The 18,845-nt window shown below is 40.3% G+C and overlaps 1 protein-coding gene across 1 annotated transcript in view; it reads right to left on the bottom strand.

Moving 5' to 3' along the window:
- The window catches only part of LOC148357910 (uncharacterized), a 149,155-nt gene that overhangs the window by 35,067 nt on the left and 95,243 nt on the right, over window positions 1-18,845 (bottom strand). Inside the window, 16 exon segments of the mRNA XM_088345819.1 lie at window positions 608-716; window positions 776-944; window positions 2,856-3,007; window positions 3,105-3,269; window positions 5,228-5,374; window positions 5,459-5,679; window positions 10,946-11,148; window positions 12,088-12,219; window positions 12,818-13,074; window positions 13,157-13,336; window positions 14,325-14,546; window positions 14,608-14,787; window positions 16,149-16,252; window positions 17,186-17,348; window positions 17,419-17,577; window positions 17,656-17,758. Of these exon segments, the coding sequence (XP_088201945.1) occupies window positions 608-716; window positions 776-944; window positions 2,856-3,007; window positions 3,105-3,269; window positions 5,228-5,374; window positions 5,459-5,679; window positions 10,946-11,148; window positions 12,088-12,219; window positions 12,818-13,074; window positions 13,157-13,336; window positions 14,325-14,546; window positions 14,608-14,787; window positions 16,149-16,252; window positions 17,186-17,348; window positions 17,419-17,577; window positions 17,656-17,758 (2,666 nt within the window).

The following is an 18,845-nucleotide window of genomic DNA, read 5'->3' as shown; positions in this document are numbered from 1 at the left end:
GCTGGAGCCCATCCCATCTACCTTCAAACAGTGGGCAGGGGACACCCTAAACTGGTTGCCAGCCAGTCGCAGGGCTTCTTTTCTCATAAAAAAAATACTATATCTAGAGGGCAGTGTTTTGAAGCTAAACAACCCAGAATCTGAGTGAAAATTGTGCCTCACTCCGATCAACCCAGATTGGGCTATCTTTGACACACCTGTTTTATTTAGAAAGTAGCTGATTTCATTTAGTTTAGGGTTGATTTTAGAAGTGTGCAACAAACTTGTAGCACGTATAAATATTTTATTATTTCTTTCTGACCATTTTTCCGTCCCTCTACTCTGATCTTAAACTAGCCACGGGAGGGTCAGGGGGGAACAAGATGACCACATTGTCCTGGCAGTGTTTGTAAGCAAAGCGGAAACATGATTATTTCCCACTGAGCAGGTATGTCCTCACTTGCACGCCTCCTAAACGAGCATCATCTCTTGCCAACAAGCACGGGCCACCTGGCAGAAACGCATGCGAGTATGACAGCTGCATACACACGCAGCTAACTGCTTGGGCATACAAAATGCGCTGTCATGCAAAAGTCAGACTGTCGTCGATTCAATTTTAGGTATTTACCTGCAGAACCTCCCTGGGGGACAGGGTAAACACTCCTGGGCCTCTTGTAATCCTCCCTTGTTTGGATCACTGTATGACCCGTCAGGACATGAATGAGGTTCCAATGTACCTGGAAAATAAAAGTCACTGAGACTTAAATTATATTTTTGCAATATTTTGCATATTTACCAGCTGGGCAAAATGTATGCGGTGGGCAGATTTGTGGTTCTCCATGAATGGCCTCCTGGCAAAAGTAACCAGGCTGACATGGAATACAGATAGTGGAGCCTGGGTTTGGCTGGTATTCTCCTCTCGGACACGGAAGAGGTAAGGCAGAACCTGGTGGGCAGTAGTGGCCCTGAGGAGAAAAACATAAATACTTTCAAAATAGTGTTAAATGTAAATGCCAAAATAACTGGTCAAAATTTAGGAACACTTTCAGGTGCCTCCCACTTAATGGTGCTAATCTAAATGTCAATATAAATGGTCTGCATTTATATAGTGTCATGTCCAGCATGGTCGCCATGGCGACAGGCTGGCCCCGCCCCCTGGGCACCAGCTGAAGCAGATCAGCTAACTTACGTGTGTGCTACTTAAGGGTGGGTTGTGGGTTTTGCGGGGCCTGGCTCATTGCATTTTCTGTCTGCATTTCCCGCTCTGTTTTGCTCTGTCCTGTTTTGTTTGAGTCGGAAGAAACTGTGTTTGCACGTTTTTTGTTAAAGCCTGTTTGTTCTGTCTTGTCCCTGAGTTTTGGACGACTTTTATTTTGGTAAATAAAAGTTTTGATCGTCAACGCAATTGAGTTCTCCCTTCCTGCCTCCTGCCTCCGTTCTGATCCGGTCTCCCTCGTGACATATAGCGCTTTTCAAGTCTATGAAGACCTCCCAAAGCGCTTTACATTGTGCGTCACACTTTACCCTTCTACACACTAACTAAATGGTAGCAGCATTGGCCATGCAAGGCAACTACCTGCTATCGGGGCATTAGGGATTCAGTGTCTTGCCCAAGGACACTTCAACATATAACACGGAGGAGCCGGGAATCGAACATAGGCTCTCTTGATCCCAAGACGAGCGCTCTACCTCCTGAGCTAATGCCGCGCCAATCTAGCACATGATGCTAATTTCCTTGATTATCTGTCGACCCATATTTAACTAGCATTCTAACTAACAGTGTCACTGACTTTACAAGATAGCTGTCTGTTCTAAAGTGACTGAAAGCCCCCAGCAGCAGGTTGTCCAGATCAGACCAAAAGGTATGGCCCTATCAGCCATAGCAAGGCAAGTTGATCTTTTAATTCTGTGAATTCAAGAATATTCAACATTTACAAATAGCTAAACTCATTTAAGACCCTATTGTCTTATTACTATGTTTTGGATAAAAGTGGAGCTTGGACACTAATTTTGAATCAGCACGTTTTCTGAGAGGAGTTAAGCTGCTGCTGAATTATGTAAAACATACACACAAGGAGAGAGGAACAGTCTTTTTTATAAACTCTGGATTTGTAAAATCAATATTTTTGTATTATTTTAAATAATAATATTACTCTGCATTCCCATTGTCACTCACACATGCATATGCATTATATCCATTTTTAGTAAAATACATGACAAGGCACGGAAAAAAAATGTTGGGAAAAGCACCCTAAGGTTTGTTCATACACGTTAAGGATGCTTACATTCTTGATAATGATTGTGCATCAATAAGACTATGCTCTTGCTTTACATCCAATAACTGCAAATAATCTCTGTAAACGGTTGTATACGGGATTATTATGCGTTTATAAGAAAACATTTAGAAGATGTACTATTAAACCATTAAATACTTAGTTGGGTCCTAAATAATGGCGTATTAATGCATTTATGTGATGGATTTGTGAGCCCTGCTAATGCACTGTTATCACTTTGCGTTCAGTCACTGCAAATAAAATAAATCAATAAATAAATACCCAAGTTTTACCAACAGCTTGAAATTACTTTGTCGTTAAATTGTTATTGCTTATATAGACTGTCTTAAAGAGTTGTGTATCATCTGCTAAAAATCTAATGGTAATATTTTCCTTTCAGTACAAAGAAAGACAAATATAAAAGGGTTGGGGACTGTGAAAAATCAACAATATATTCATGATATGCCATAAACATGTGTATATTCACAATTAACAGACACGTCACCTTATGATGAAGACATTAAATGAAATCCAATGAAAAGTTAGCCTTTTGTATGGACTAAATGGCAAGTATACATCAGATTGTACAATAGATTGGCATACCTTGGGGCACAAAAATGCATACGGCGTCGTGGAAGAAAAGTCAAAAGGGCAGTAGAACCCAGCCGCACAAGTCCCACTCGGGCTGGCTAGACCTTCAAAAGAGCAGTAGTGACCCGCAGGACAAGCGCAGCAGCTCTCCAGGGACACACCTCCTACAGCAGGAAGATAAAAGTAGAAAGGTTACTTCAATCCAATAACAATAGGCCATTTATATCAACCTCAAAAACTAAACTTAAACTTCCTAATCACCGGTAGTGTTGCGCATGCTCCCAGGAGGGCAAGGAATTGGAGACAGACATCCTGCCGGGCAGTAGTGACCTGCAGGGCAAGGCCCGTTCTTGGGGAATTTCTCAGAATAGTGTGGAGTTGGTCCAGTGGCTCCACTTTGGCAAAAATAACCTTCCAAACAAGAACCTTGACACAATGCAGACAGCTTGTTGTCAAAAGTGTTGACACTTAAATGATACAAAGTAAAGCAATTACTTTTCTTGGTAATGAGTACTGGAACGTGTTAGTAATACAATTTTGTAATCCTTGTGTTGTTACTCTGTGTACATTACTGTATTTTTCTGCTGGTCATTAAAGCCAGAGGCAGCACGGCGGTGCAGTGGTTAGCGCTTGTGCGACACAGTTAATGTCTCGGGAACCTGTCGTGGGTTCAAATCCAGCTCCAGACTTCCTGTGCGGAGTTTGTATGTTCTCCCCGTGCTTGCGTGGGTTACCTCCGGGCACTCCGGTTTCCTCCCACATTCCAAAGACATGCATTTTAGGTGGATTGGCTGGTCCAAATTGTCCCTAGGCGTGAATGAGCGAATGAGCTGTCTGTCCCTGTGTGCCCTGTGACTGGCTGGCAACCAGTTCAGGGTGTCCCCTGCCCACTGCCCGGAGATGGCTGGGATGGGCTCCAGCCCCCCCGCGACCCTAATGAGGATAAGCGGTACGGCTAATGAGATGAGATGAGATTAAAGCCAGATAATGTAATGAAATATCTTCCAAGTGTTGAACTCCTACATCTCTACATTGTCAAATACGGCAGAAACAAAATGTGAAGGGTGGGCGCATATTTGTATACAAAGTACAACTGAATACAGATATGGTGGCACTGTCTCAAGCAGAGAATGGGGAAACTGAATTTCTCGTAATGGAAATGGTTCTCCTACTGTATATACTCACGCTCAAGCCTAATATAAAACTATAAAATGAAATACTAAAATCACAGGGTCAGCTTAAATGTGCATATTTGATTGTGTGTCACCAGAAGGGAATGGTAGGTAGCACATGGTGATGTAGGCGTGGCTTACACAGGAACAACAAACCAACCAGAAATCGATGGGGCCAAAGTAAGCTCACATTTTACGTTAACGTTGTGCTGAATGTTCTTATTTTTACAATTATTTTGCAATACACCATGCCTACAGAAAAAAGTTATTGGACAGTAGCCATAATTAGAGAGCAAAATCAAGTTGTTTGAATTCCAAAAACAAAATGGATATGGAGTGTCTTGGCTAAGTGTTCATTTGCAAACTCTTTAGATTGTACAAGCCAAGGAATATGAAGGCTACACTGCCTCAACAAGTTGGTGTACACGTTTTCTTTTTTCCTTTATCAAGCATATGTTTCTTCCTCAGCACGGCGGCGCAGTAGTTAGCGCGTGTGCGGCACAGTTCTAAGGTCTTGGGAACCTCCTGTCGTGGGTTCAAATCCAGCTCCAGACTTCCTGTGCGGAGTTTGTATGTTCTCCCCGTGCTTGCGTGGGTTTCCTCCGGGCACTCCGGTTTCCTCCCACATTCCAAAGACATGCATTTCAGGTGGATTGGCCGGTCCAAATTGTTCCTAGGTGTGAATGAGCGAGCGAGTTGTCTGTGCCTGTGTGCCCTGCGATTGGCTGGAAACCAGTTCAGGGTGCCCACTGCCCGATGATTGCTCGGATGGGCTCCAGCACCCCAGCGACCCTACTGAGGATAAGCGGTGCAGCAAATGAGATGAGATGAGATGTTTCTTCCTATTCTTTTTCGGACATGTTACGTTAACATTGTACTTATATTTTTACTTTAATTGTTTATTGTCATGTTCGAAAGTAAGTTTCATTCATTCATTCATAATGGGGCTGTTTCAAAACAGTTTTAGGGGGTCGGGTTCTGCACAGGTTATTTCTAACTAGATTCTTATTTTCATTGTGACATGCTACCTTTAAATGAAATAACTAGTAACTGTAGATATGGTGATTAATGTTTTGGAGTAACGCACCCTACATCAGTTATCAATCCCTTATCCAGACATTATATTTTTTATTCTGTTATATTGGGAGGAAAGTATAATTGTATGTGTTCTTTATTAGTACAATTCATGTATTGCCATTGATGACACCTCACCTTGCGGTGAAGAAGCCCCGTACACGCTGCAGTACAATCCAGGAGGACAATGCTGGCAGAGTGAGTTGGTGTCTGCGCCCGTCTGATTGTTGAAAGTCCCTGAAGGACAAGGTTGAGGCAAGGACGTTCCAACAGGACAATAGTGACCTACGCAGTGAATACACAGTTGATTTTCCTGCCGAGCTACAATGTTTAATGATGTGACTTATCCTCGAATGCTGCTCTGCTCACCAAGCGGGCAGATGGAAGGCAGCGAGGTGGCCGAGGAAGAGCACATCATTCCTCGGGGGCAAGGCAGGCACTCGGCGGCTCCGGAAGCTGGGCTGTAAGTGCCGGGCTCGCATGGCGACGCTCGGGCCGAGCCGACAGGGCAACCGTGGCCCGGGGGGCAATGATAACCATTGGAGCCGTCATTTTGGGAGGGGGTTGAGCTGCCACCGGGGCAAACATATCTGCAGGGTCATGTTAAAAATAGAGAAATTATTTAATTTTCTAACAGTTTTTGCAGATATGGTAAAATAAACCAGTGCAATAAGAAATTGACTAATTCCATGCTAGACTGAGCATTAATGAGTTTTTATTCTTTTTGTATTTTGTAACGCTTTGGAGTCCTTCAAGGGTCTGAGTTAGAACCTTTATTGTTTCAAATGACTCATGAAATCATTCAGTACGCAGTGTTCATTTTACCTCTGAAAGGTGATGGGTCCCGGGGACTCACATGCTCAAAAATCTATGGGTCCCAACAGAGATCTATGGGTCCCCAAAATTTTGTGTGCTCCATGCCCTTACAAACTGTCGTATTTTCCCTTACAAAATACAAAAACATTTTTTTCCAAACATGTTTATTTATGTAGTTTAACATGTTATATTGTACATGTGTTTCTTTATATCATAAATATTGTTAATGAACATTTTGTTGTGAGACACTGAGTTGCTCGACATGAATGAGGTTTATTATAAAAACAGTTAAAAAATGAAGTCGCTTGGACGTTCACTGTAGAAGGAAAAATTACATGCAAATATAATTAAGTAGAATAATACATTTTCTTATTCAAATTATTAATTTATTTTCTGCATTAAATTATTGTTGGTAATATACTGATTTAAAGGGATCACCACAAACCTGTCTTTTTTCATTTCCTTCTTTTATACTTCCTTTTTTCTTAACTTCTTTATAAAACATAATCATTCGTAATATAATGCATCAAAGCAAGTGAGCCGTTTGAGAGCCGGCTCTCTTTAATGATTAGAGCCGAAGAAGCCGGTTCTCTTAAAAGAAACGGACTTTCACTACACAACTCAAGCTGGAGATTGGCGTGCAGAGGAAAACTCGAACCGCGAGACCAAAACAACAATGGCGGATCTGCCTCACGAAAGTTTGGAGTAAATCTTTGTTAAAATAATGATAATGACAATTTTGTGTAAAAAAAGTTGCGTCCCGGGGACACACGTTGATTTGACACGATGCGTCCCAGGCAAAAATAATGCGTCTAGGATGCAGGGACGCGGACAAACGAGAACACTGAGTATGTGTCAAAATACATTTTCAATAAAATAAATGCCAGAAGATATCCACTTGGTGATTAAGAAGTATAAAGTCCAAAACACTAAACAAGACTTTCTTTCTTTGTAATCAATATTTTTTTGGGCCTGTGCACATTTTGCACAAGGCGTAATGTGAATAGGCAAGTTTTGATTCTACTGTGCCTCCTCTACATATAAGATTAATTTGTTCCTAGATTCAGCTCGTATCTAAAACTTCTCGTATCTTGAGCAAATGTTCCCCATGAGTAATAACTGAAAACCAATAATTCCGTTCCCTGTCCCCGAAAAGCATCCAAATTTAACATTGATCACTAAAACACCTTGAAATTATGACTGAACAAGAAAATACAGTACTAAGGTACATAAGATGGTCTGCATTTATGTAGCGCTTTTCAAGTCAATAAAGACCTCCCAAAGCTCTTTACAATGTGCTTCACACTTACCCATTCACACACACTCACACACCAATAGCGGCCATGCAGCCATGCAAGGCGCCGACCTGCTTATTTGGTTCATCAGTGTCTTTCCCAAGGACATTTCGACATATAACACGGAGAAGCCGGGAATCTCTTGATCCCAAGACGAGCGCTCTACCTCCTGAGCTAATGCCGCCCCAGGATTTTTATGATAGGTTTTGGAAACACAATAGAGGAAGTCGATGTATGTTTGGTGCGTAAGGAAAGAGGGAGCACGAGAGACTGTTGAAGATACGTAAGCATGTATTGTACACGTACAATTAAAGTCACTGAAAGTAAATTAATATACACACACTTACATTTTCTACAGCATATTTTTTTATTTTATTTCTTATGCCTTTTAACCGGGCAGCACGGCAGCGCAGGGGATAGCACGTGTGCGGCACAGTTCTGAGGTCATGAGATCAAACTCCTGTGTGGAGTTTGTATGTTCTCTCCGTGCTAGCGTGGGTTTCCTCCGGTCACTTCGGTTTCCTCCAACATTCCAAAAACATGCATGTCAGGGAAATTTTCAGTCCAAATTGTCCCTAGGTGTATAGGAGCAAGTGAATTGTCTGTCTCTGTGTGCCCCGCGGTTGGCTGGTAACCAGTTGACGCTGTCCCCTGCCCACTGCCCGAAAACTGCTGAGATGGGCTCTGGCACTCCCGCGACCCTACTGAGGATAAGCGGTGCAGATAATGGATGGAAGGATGGATGGCCTTTTAACAGAGTAATTTTTTTACCTTTCTTCACTTTCTTTTGCCCTCTAAGCTGGATTGCACTTTATAAAGGTATTTTGAAGAAAAACCTGTTCAAGGATATTTATCTCTGCCTTCCCTTCAAAATATTGAGAAAATGCGTAATGTCATCAAAAAGAGCTGTAGCACAACTGTTACCACTTTTTTTTTCACAGTCTCGAGCGGTCTGTCTTGGCAGCGTCCGGCAATTATCATCATTTGGATTCTTTATGTTTTTTTGGGCAAGATTTTGGCTCAAAAGATGTTTCGTATCTCAAATATATTGTCCCTCGAGTAGGTCGTATGCAGAGGTATTATTACCAATTAATTATTTATTATTATTATTTAATTATTATTATTATTACCGTATTATTATTTTGCAAAACTTGAATCGAAAGTAAAATATTGTCTGCATCATTGAGGAAAGGAACACAGTCGACTCTAGGCCAAATGAACCGGGTCCCCTGAATAATTCTTTGAGTGTAACGGCAAAGTATAATTTCAGTAATACAAATGCAAGTTGATTTCCTTTTGGAGATCAAGTGCTACAAAGTCCAACTCACTATCGAAGAAAACAATGAAACGAGACTTCTTTGTTTGTTTTGTTATTTGTTTGATTTCAATCAACATTTTTTTCACTTGTGGAAATTGTAGGACTAGACCCATGGGAAAGTTTAGCTTCTTTTAGTATTTTACGAAACTTGAATTGTGGGAAAAAGGTTGACTTTCGGCTAAACATAGTGGCACCCTTTATAAATTAATTCAGTGCACACGGAAAGTACAATTGCATTTAAGAGAAATGCAAGAACATTCCTCCCAATAAAAGTCCAACAGCTACAAGGCTTTTCAAGAGGTAGGTAAATTTTACACTAAGTTTATAGCATGTTACATGCAAATGAAAACAAATGGATTTCAGCTATTCGTGTTGGTGGGGTTGATAATTACTTTAGATGATTTATTTATGATTGTTGCCACTGCTTTGGAAGCTTTTTGTAACTACTCCTAAGGTATTGGTAGTAAGGGCCCGGTCACACAGCCGTTTGCGTCTGTATCGCGGGTAAAATTTTGCGTTTTTTTTTTGCCCGTGGTTGCCCGCGATGGAAAATGCGCAAAATTGGCCAACCCGCTGTTCATCGGTGGTATGCCCGCAAAACAGACGCCGGCGACTGTTCCGCTTCCTCATCGCGTCATTTCCGCGTCATTTTCTCGTGTGGACCACGGGTATAAAAGCTGCGGAGCTGGCGTTATGCCGAGAAATGCATCTTTGCCGAGATTTGCATCCCCTCGCTACTACAACCACTTTTACCTCGTTTTATCTCACGTTTATATCACTTTTAGGGAATTTAATGGCGACATATAACCAAAACCACTTCATCTTGCATTTGTTGGGAATGTAATACAACTAAAACCATTCCGTCTTTGTATTTGTTGTGAATGTAATCGAACGGTAATGCACGCCGTATACAATTCACTTTTGAGCAGGTAACATGTTTATTTTGCCTTTTTCTATTCAAATCGCTCGTATTGAAACTGTTATGCACTCTACCATAAAGCTTATTTCTGCATAATAAGCTTTACGGTAGAGTGCATAACAGTTCTCAAAAGTGATTTATATACGGTGTGCATTACCGTTCGATTACGTTCACAACAAAAACAAAGACGGAATGTTTTATGTTGTATTACACTCCCAACAAATGCAAGACGAAGTGGATTTGGTTATATGTTCGCCATTACATTCCCTAAAAGTGAGATAAAACGAGGTAAAAGTGGTTGTTGTCGTGAGGGGATGCAAAGCTCGGCAGGGATGGATTTCTCGGCATAACACCGGGCTGTAGAAATCATAACCGCTCAAGACACAGTCCCGTGAAGATCAAGATTTCAAGCTATGGCACCGAAGAAGCCAATATGTTATTATTGTAATAGTTTTTCATTTTTATTTTATTATCTTGTTATGAAATGAAAAGAAATGTCAAGAAATAAAAATGGATTAAGACGAGGTCACTACGGTGACGCGGATCCATGTCCACCCCTTGACGTCTCGAGCACAACTGACGTGTGCTCGGCAAATCGCGCTGTATATACGCGGAGAAAGGCGTTTGACCGTCACACGCGTAACACGCTAATTTTACGTAATAACACCGCGATACAGGCGCAGAACATGCTATGACCGTGCTCCACCCACGATTACCCGCTGAAATTTCGCATCCTACCCATGTGTAACCACGCCCTGGCCGCGGCCAGAGCACGTCGTTCCGCGTCATTTCCGCGTCATTACCTCGTGTGCCACCCGCGGTTAACACGTGGTCTAAAGTTTTGAGCAGCGCAAAACTTTTTCGCGCGGCCAACCGTGTGTGAATTTCCGACCGCGTGTAAAGCACTGCTGTATCTCGTCTATATGGCGATCTCAAAGCGTCCAACATCGTCTGCTTCACGGGCAGACATTTCTGGCCGTGATTCAGCCTCGATACACTCGTGAAAGGCTTGGTGACCGGGCCCTAAAGTTTTGAGCAGCGCAAAACTTTTTCGCGCTGCCAACCGCGCGCGAATTTCCGACCGCGTGTAAAGCACTGCTGTATCTCGTCTGTATGGCGATCTCAAAGCGTCCAACAGCGTCTGCTTCACAGGCAGAAATTTCTGGCCGTGATTCAGACGCAAACGGCTGTGTGACCGGGCCCTATGTTCTTGTTGTTGTAGTTTTGTCTTTACACTTCACCCTGAAAGTTTCATCTAATTTGTATGTAGACCGACCCATGTTATTTTTTTTTAATGTAAGAAGAACATTTGACAGAAAACAATTTGCAATCTTCTGAAGGAAATGGAAAAAAAAAAAATAATAATCACCTCACTTGAGGTGAGATTGAGGTGAGAAAAACATTCTGACATATCAAACCAAATTATATATTAAGGGTGGAACGATATGTCATGATCCATCCACTAGTGACAAAGTGGGCAGAAAACCAAACATTTAAAAAAAGTTTACCCGGCGTGACACGGGCGAGCATCTGAGAGCAGAGTACTTGCAGGTCTATCACAAAACCATCCAGGAGGGCAAGGGGGGCAGTCCTCAGCCCCCTTTAGACCCCGGGAGATGGATAGAGAACCCGCAGGGCATGGAATTGGATTTTTCGTTCCAGCGGGGCAATAGTAGCCGGCGGGACAAAGATGACTTCTGGTGGAATTACTCTGCAGAAGAGCAAAAGCAATTTAGGATGTATTGATGCACTGTAACACACGGAATGGCTGCGCTTATTCAGAATAATATGCACTGCCAGCATCACTTCCCGAAAACGGCTCGTGATGGATGTATTACAAGAGTAATGCCGTAAAATATGACATTTTTCGTCAGACCAAAGTCATAATTAAATTTGACTGTGAGAGTGCCCATATAGGGGAAGAAAAAAATCCAATTTGCTGGACTTATTGTCATTTGTTAATGTGTTGTAAACATATCTGACATTTCATTTGATACTGTGATTGGAGGAGAGGTAATGTGCTGAAAAGGGATGGGGTCATCACAGGGGAAAGTAGAAATGGTATCTGCAAATCAGATGGGGGGAAATGGGCCTTGAGAGGGGTAACCCAGAGGACACATATTGAAATTGGCGCCGTAAGATAAATGTTCAATAAAAACTCCGGTGATGGATGGTTGAAAGATGGATGAATGACCGAAGACTAAGATTGAGGGAACTATAGAAAAATGGTGAGAAGGAAAAATGAAGGTATGGAGAGATGAGTAAATACTGTATGAACTCTCTAATAAAATGGGATCAACCCAATACTTGGATGAGAGTAATCAATTTTGTGTTTTTTGTTTTTTTTTACATTAAAAACGACCACATTTTAGTATTGTTTAGTTATTAAATAGACACATTTTGGGAAATGGTATTTTAAAACAAAATTGGGTGGAGTGACAGGCAGATAGCTGGATAGTTTAAAAAAGTGTCCTTTAATTGTTGTCATTTAAATTGTGTTGATAAGCAAAATAAATACATTAAATACAAAATAAAAACTCTTGTACAACATTTTAAAGGTTCAAGACAATATTTTTGAGCTGAGGCAAAGGATATAAAACTTTTTAGATCACCATGTTGGATTAGATAGGAAGGAAAAAACAGCTACCACCTGAAATTCTGGGATTTTGTTAGTGGATCCAGTGGGGCAGTAGTATCCAGCTTCACACAAGCCTGTGGGATATGAAAGAGAATAAAACATTACTAAAAAACAAGAGCTAGAAGCAAAAACAGGTAGGTACCTCTAAAATAAAACAGTAAACAGACCCTTGCTTTACAGCGTTTTCACTTAACGGGTCGGAATAAAATGTTTCTTTGGTTCCTCTTTACGGGATTTTCCATACGGTACTACATCAATAATTAGTAATTTAATGTGTTCAAAAATATTGCTTTGTTCTTGCATATGTACAGTTACATCTCTGCTCTTGTTCAAAATCACATAAAATACCGGTCTACTATTTGTTTGTGTGACTGCATAATACAAATGCCGATATGCTATTGGGTACCTCCCACAATTCTTTCTCTCTTTTTTTCTAGTACAGATTCTAGTGTGGTCTGTGGCGATACAATACTGTATTTATTGTGCTGCATTTATTCACTACGGTCCGAAGGATTGCAGTGATGCTAAAGAGGAAGCAAAAACATGATAACCATGGGAACGAATCTTGATGGAGTAACATCGTTATCCTTGCTCGCGAATATGGCTATAACCAATCGACAATAAGGACAAATACTAAGAGATGCTAAGAGATTCAAGTTTTAAATTTAAATCAGCAGTACAATAGGTTACTATTCCGCACTATACGGCCATTTCGCTTTGTGATGCTCACCTCAGAATGGACTTATATCGTATCCTGTGGGTGTATTGTAAAAATACAAAAGTGAAGTAATCTGCACCATACTTTACCTTGACAGTAGTATCCAGGAGTACATTCAGTGCAGTTGCTGAGGTCTGAGTTGCCCATGACGTCGCTAAATGTTCCTGCGGGACACGGAACTGGGTCAGGTGTTCCAGGAGGACAGAAGAAACCAGAAGGACACAGACTCTGATCTTCCCTGCTTGATCCCAAGTCGCAGTAAAAGCCAGCCAGACAGTCCCCTTCAACATAAGTGTTAAGAACTGATTTTTAGTAGCCATGTTTACTGTAAGGAAGTATAGATACATTACAAAAAAGTTATACCTGCTTTCAATCCCTTTTGGCAAAAACTTCCCGGAGGACAAAGAGACCCAGTCCTGTTGTCAGTTGGGTTCGGAAGCGAGGCTCCCAAGAGGCAAAAAAAGCCATCATCGCACCATCCAGATGGTTTCACTAAACCTTCGGAGCCACAGAACAGTCCTGCAGGACAGGCTAAGCACTCACCTGTAATACAAAAACTCTTGAGCTAATAACTCGTTACTACAACATGTTATGCCACGCCCCGACAAAGATCCCTATCTCTCCTCCTCACTCCTGGGCCAGCCGTCAACCTCGACCGCTCAGGTGGGGACAATTTTGATCACCTTCAGCCACCTTTAATCAAATTGGCAGCATTTTAAAAGCTCCGAGAACAAGTACCCAGGGCTGGAACTTTAACCATTGTGCTTCATAGAAGCCTATTAATGTTTTTGTTTTACTTATGTTTTGAAATTGGATCTTTGAATTATTGTCTTGATGTTTGCTTCCTGTTAACACACTGCTTCTATCCCTGCGTTTGGACTCTCCCTGCTTTAAAAGCCAGTAGCTCCAGCTACGCGCTTGCCCCATCGCCTCGTCGGATTCCTCTCATTTCAGGTCTCCCACACCCACTCCTTAAAAAGTTCAATCAATCCTGTCATGAGACATCATCATATTTGATTATGTGCCTTGGGAACCTGGCAGAGTTGGACTCTTATTCCGATCAAACCTTAACAACATACAAACATGGGACCAACCTAATGCTTTGGTAAATTTATCCCATTTCTCTGGGTTGTTTTACATAAAAAGACCCAATCGGTTGGGTAGTTCTAAACATAATATACCTCGGCTTCTTATGAACTAATTTAACACAGCCGAGAGGAGAAAGTATAAATGGAGCTGAGTAATACCTAGATATAAAGAAAAGTTAAAGATACAATTTTGTGTTTTCTTTGCGGATTAGTAAATGTGTGCTCATCTTTGTATTCACCATCTTAGATGGTCACATGATCCCAAAACACTTGACCAAGGCACATTAAGGAGGCAAAGGACAAAATTGAGTTTTATTTTAATCTTTGGGCAGGCTGCTTTTAATCAGGTGCGCTCTACAAACACAGCGATTGCCCCCCCCCCCCCCCCACACACACACACCCTCTTTATTGTTTTGCAATCTGGCAATCGAATCGAAATCTACCTTTAGTGGCGAGACCCTGCCTGGGCCCGTATGTGCCTTTAGGGCACGGAACTGGACGGCCATCTGGACTCTCCATGGGACAATAGAAACCGGCAGGGCATGGCATTGGACCGGACTGTCCCGAAGAACTTCCCCTGGTGGAGCCCATTCTGGGGGTCTCGCAGTGGAAGCCAGAAGGACAGCGCCAACACTCGGTCTGGCCCGTGACTTCCTGGTAGAAACCTAGTAGAAGAAAGTCAAGGGATAATGCCAAGGAAAGAATCAAATGAATTCACGTGAATACCTGGAAGGCAAGGCTTGCAGTCATCTTTTCCTTTTCCTCCAGTCTCATTTAGGATAAAACCGCTTGGGCACGGTGAGGGGACACTGCTGCCTTGGCCACAATAGTGGCCCGCTGGGCAAACGCCCCCAGATTCACTTGATACTGGAGCAGCTGTCTTTGAACCCTCAAGACAGTAGAACCCTGCAGCAAAAGAAATCTTCATCAAACAATTTATTAAGCACTGCTTTCAATGGCCCGATTGGGGAATTCCTACAGACACTGTGTCCAAAATGGGTCAAAATTGGAGAGGCCATTTATTTGGATCACTTCCATCAGTTTTTTCTGGTAGTTACATTATTTTTTTAAGGATTAATGTACAACACAAACTATTTTGTTAGGTTGCTATAATCAAACTACACAACTTTAGGGAGTTTGAAAACAAAATTATATATTCTTGGATGTTTTGAAAAAAACGAGTCATTTCTGACGGGTGTTAATTTGTGTGTGTTAAGGGTCACAACATTAGTAAAAAATTACTTAAATGTGGTCATATAGACAAAGATCATCTACTTTGATCAATTGAATGCAATGTTCCCAGTTGTTAATTCAAAAAAAACAAAACATTATTTTTTTACATATAATAAATGTTTGTTTTTTACCGGAGTTTTGTACAATATAAACTACATTGTTTGCTTTTTGTAAACAAACCAAACAATATTAACGGGGTTAAAACAAAACACCTTTTTTTAAGTTGTTCTGAACAAAAGCAGCCCATTTTTGAGCATTATTCTATATTTTGAGGGTTGTAACAAATAGTCAAATTGTACAACCCACAATATTTTTTGGTTTGTTTTAAACAAAATGGCTCTGGTTTGAGGATATAATGTGCAAAAAATGTACAATCTTGTGGGGGTTGAAACACACATAAATCAATTTTAAGGGTGTTATAAATATCGTTTGGGGGTTTAAATGTTTAAGTTATCCAGTTTTTTGGTTGTGTTTCTTCCAAGCAAAATTCTTATTTCAGAGGTGGGCGGTTTTATATCTGTTCGAGATTGTTCTAAACAAACAACAATTTATTTCAGTTTTAAAAAAAAACAATAATAAAAGAACTATTTTGGTATTGTTTTGTGCAAATAACCTAATATTTCAGGATTAGAAATAAAGAGTTTTCTGTATGGAATGGCCAAAAGTGAGGATTTGCGGTGTATAAAATGACAAAAATGTTACAGTTGTTAAATTAGTATTTTTGTCTGTTTTGAAGGGGGATTTCATTATTGTAACATGCTGTCCCATTTTTTTAATAGTTTGTTGAAACCTATGAACTACTCTTTTTGTAACAAACATAAACAAAATGAGCCTTTTTCAGGTTGTTTTGTATCAAATCATAGCATTTTTATTTAGTTTAGTTCATACAAGATGGCAGGAGAAAAGGACAAATACATTGTTTGTGTAAAATAAATCAGGGTTAATATACCCCAAGTAGTTGATTGGTCTAATCAGGTCACAAAATTAGGATTATTTTTATTAATTCAACTGTCTTTAAAGTGCATTTTTGATACCAGCAAGACAGGGTCCAGATACTGCTGATAGGCCGCTTTCTGAGCAGTAGAAGCCCGGGCTGCAACTCCGACACTGAGTTTCATCTGTGAGTCCACTTTTTTCACTGGAATTTTAAATTACACAGCAGAGAGGAAAAAGGAAAAAAATGGCTTAGTACGATCTTTGAAATTATATTTGATGATACCATGGTAAATGTAATGAAAAGTTGAACAGCAATTTTGCCTTCACAGATGAAGATTAAGAAGAAGATTCAAAGTCGTAGTTTTAGCTTTTAGCGATGAATTAGTGTAGCGGAATGGTCAATATTAGCAAGCCATTTATAGTGCTGGAAAATAACTCTACCTCTATTTTTTAGTTATGTTAGTTAATTTGATGAGAGTAAAATGGTCCCAAGAATATCTCTTAACATTTATAAAGTGCTTTTTGGGTTGATTTCAACCTCCACTTATTTTGTGAAAGCTAAAAAAGCAAACCCCCAACTCCTGCAATTTCCTTTAGGTGCATTTCCCATTGTAGCACCTAAATATTGTTTTAATCGCCTCAGAATTGTGGCACATGTGTATGACAAAATGTATCCCTATGATTGGTTCAAAGACTGTAACTTACATACATTCATTACTGTAAACACTGTTCATATTTATAACACAGGAAAATATATTTTTTCAAGAATGTACTGTATTTTCTGGACTATGAGGTGCACCCGAAAAGCGAAATGTTCCAGGAATTGGAAAGTGTGCCTTTTAATGTGGCACACCCTGTTCTCTTTGCAAGTTCATAATTCATTGATGTCTTCTCTCCTTATTTTGAGTTTCTACCAAACCATAAACTATTCAAAATAAATAAACTGGGCTTTGGAAAGGCATGCATCTCTCTTTCTATTTTCAAATATATTGTACCTGCTTTTTAAATTCAACTGGACATTTTAATGATATTATTAGATGCAGGCATGGTTCATTAATGACAAGGCCATCGTTATGTATTGTATAAAATCTTTGCAAAAATCCATTGATATTTGAGTATATTGGAGATTACAAACCTGAACGTCCCTTTTGGGCAAGGTTGAGGTACCAGAGTCCCAGCAGAACAAAAGAAGCCAGAAGGGCATGCAAAGCCGGTCATATTGTCCATTGGGGATGGTTCAGAGGCTCCCCCAAGACATATAAACCCCGCCAAACATGAACCACTAGGAGAGGTCCTCCCTACAGAAAGAATACAAATGTTTTATTAATTCACTACATTCTGGCAAAAATCTGAGTAGACTCATTCCACCTGATCCTCGGCAATACATTCCAGGGTCACATAGAGAACACTGCCGTGTTTCAATCAAGCCTGTCAGGTTTCCATAGGAGCCCGCAGGGCAGGGCCTAGGAGTCGTTGATTCACTCGGACAGTAGAATCCTCGCTCGCAGAGGAGGGCGGAAGATGTCCCTGATTTACACGTAAATGGAACATTAGAACGTTTTGCGTTTAGATGGTACTGCTTGTTAAGATGCTTTCAAAACTAACCTTGACCTTGGCAGTAGAACCCAGGAGGGCACGTCTGGCAATTGCTCTGAGCCTGTCTAGATTGGTAGCTGCCGGGTTGACAAGGAGTTGGTTCAACACTTCCCTGAAATTAATAATGTCTATGTTTGATTAGGTTGTATAGTCTCATTTAGAGTGTAGTGCAACAATTAAAAAAAATTGACACAATGGATTTTCGAAAATTATTAGGATCAATTAAATCAACAGGTCCAAAAGTTAGTACAAAACCAACACAATTCCCCATATTATCATTTTGAATTATTATTGAGCTTTCTTGCAGCACATATGTAAGACTAACCCAGCAATTTAATGTTTAAAAGCAAAGCAGACGAACACAGCAGCGGCAGTAGCTCAGGAGGTAGAGCGATCGTTTTAGGATTAAGGGATCCCAGTTCGAATCCCGGCTTGTCCGTGTTACTTGTCGAAGTGTTCTTGGGTAAGACACTGAACCACCAATACCCCCAATAAGCAGGTTAGCGCCTTGCATGGCTGCACAGATCACGGCCGCTATTGGGAAATGTGAAGCACAATGTAAAGCGCTTTGGGAAGTCATTGACTTGAAAAGCGCTATATAAATGCAGATCATTTCAGATCATTTCATTTCATTTCATTTCATTCCATTTCATTTCATTTCATTTCATGATGGCAAAAATGGAAAAGTTCATAAAGACATATCCTGAAAATGGTACTCCCATTAACAATGTATATATAGATATATATATTTAGTTATGTGTTGACATTATGAACAACTGCACTTTCAATATGATTTTATATAATATTTAACAAAAGGGCTCAATACTGAAAACTGAAAATAAAAAACGCTGAAACACAAAAAATATGTTTTCATGGCCTAGCAAGATTTTAACAAAGCCGGACTTGTCTAATATTGCATAGAAAATAATATTCTATTATGTATTATAGATTATAGTGTTGATAGATGCGTAAATAATAATGTTGCTGTAAATGATACACATAATTTTGCCAGAATGTTTTAATGATTTAATCTAATTAATCTGTAACAATAATATTACTAATAATAGAATGTACGGAATCTATGTATTTTATTTAATTAAGTAGATTTTTTTGCACAACTAAAATCTAAATCTTACTATATTGTCAATAAAAACAGCTTATTATAGGTGTAGTTTTTCTAGTTTTACGTTAACTAGTTT

The sequence above is a fragment of the Urocampus carinirostris genome, chromosome 10 (assembly GCF_059441175.1).
Source record: "Urocampus carinirostris isolate Australia breed hairy pipefish chromosome 10, RoL_Ucar_1.0, whole genome shotgun sequence".
Taxonomy (NCBI): Eukaryota; Metazoa; Chordata; class Actinopteri; order Syngnathiformes; family Syngnathidae; genus Urocampus; species Urocampus carinirostris.
This window is presented reverse-complemented; position numbering and strand designations above follow the sequence as displayed.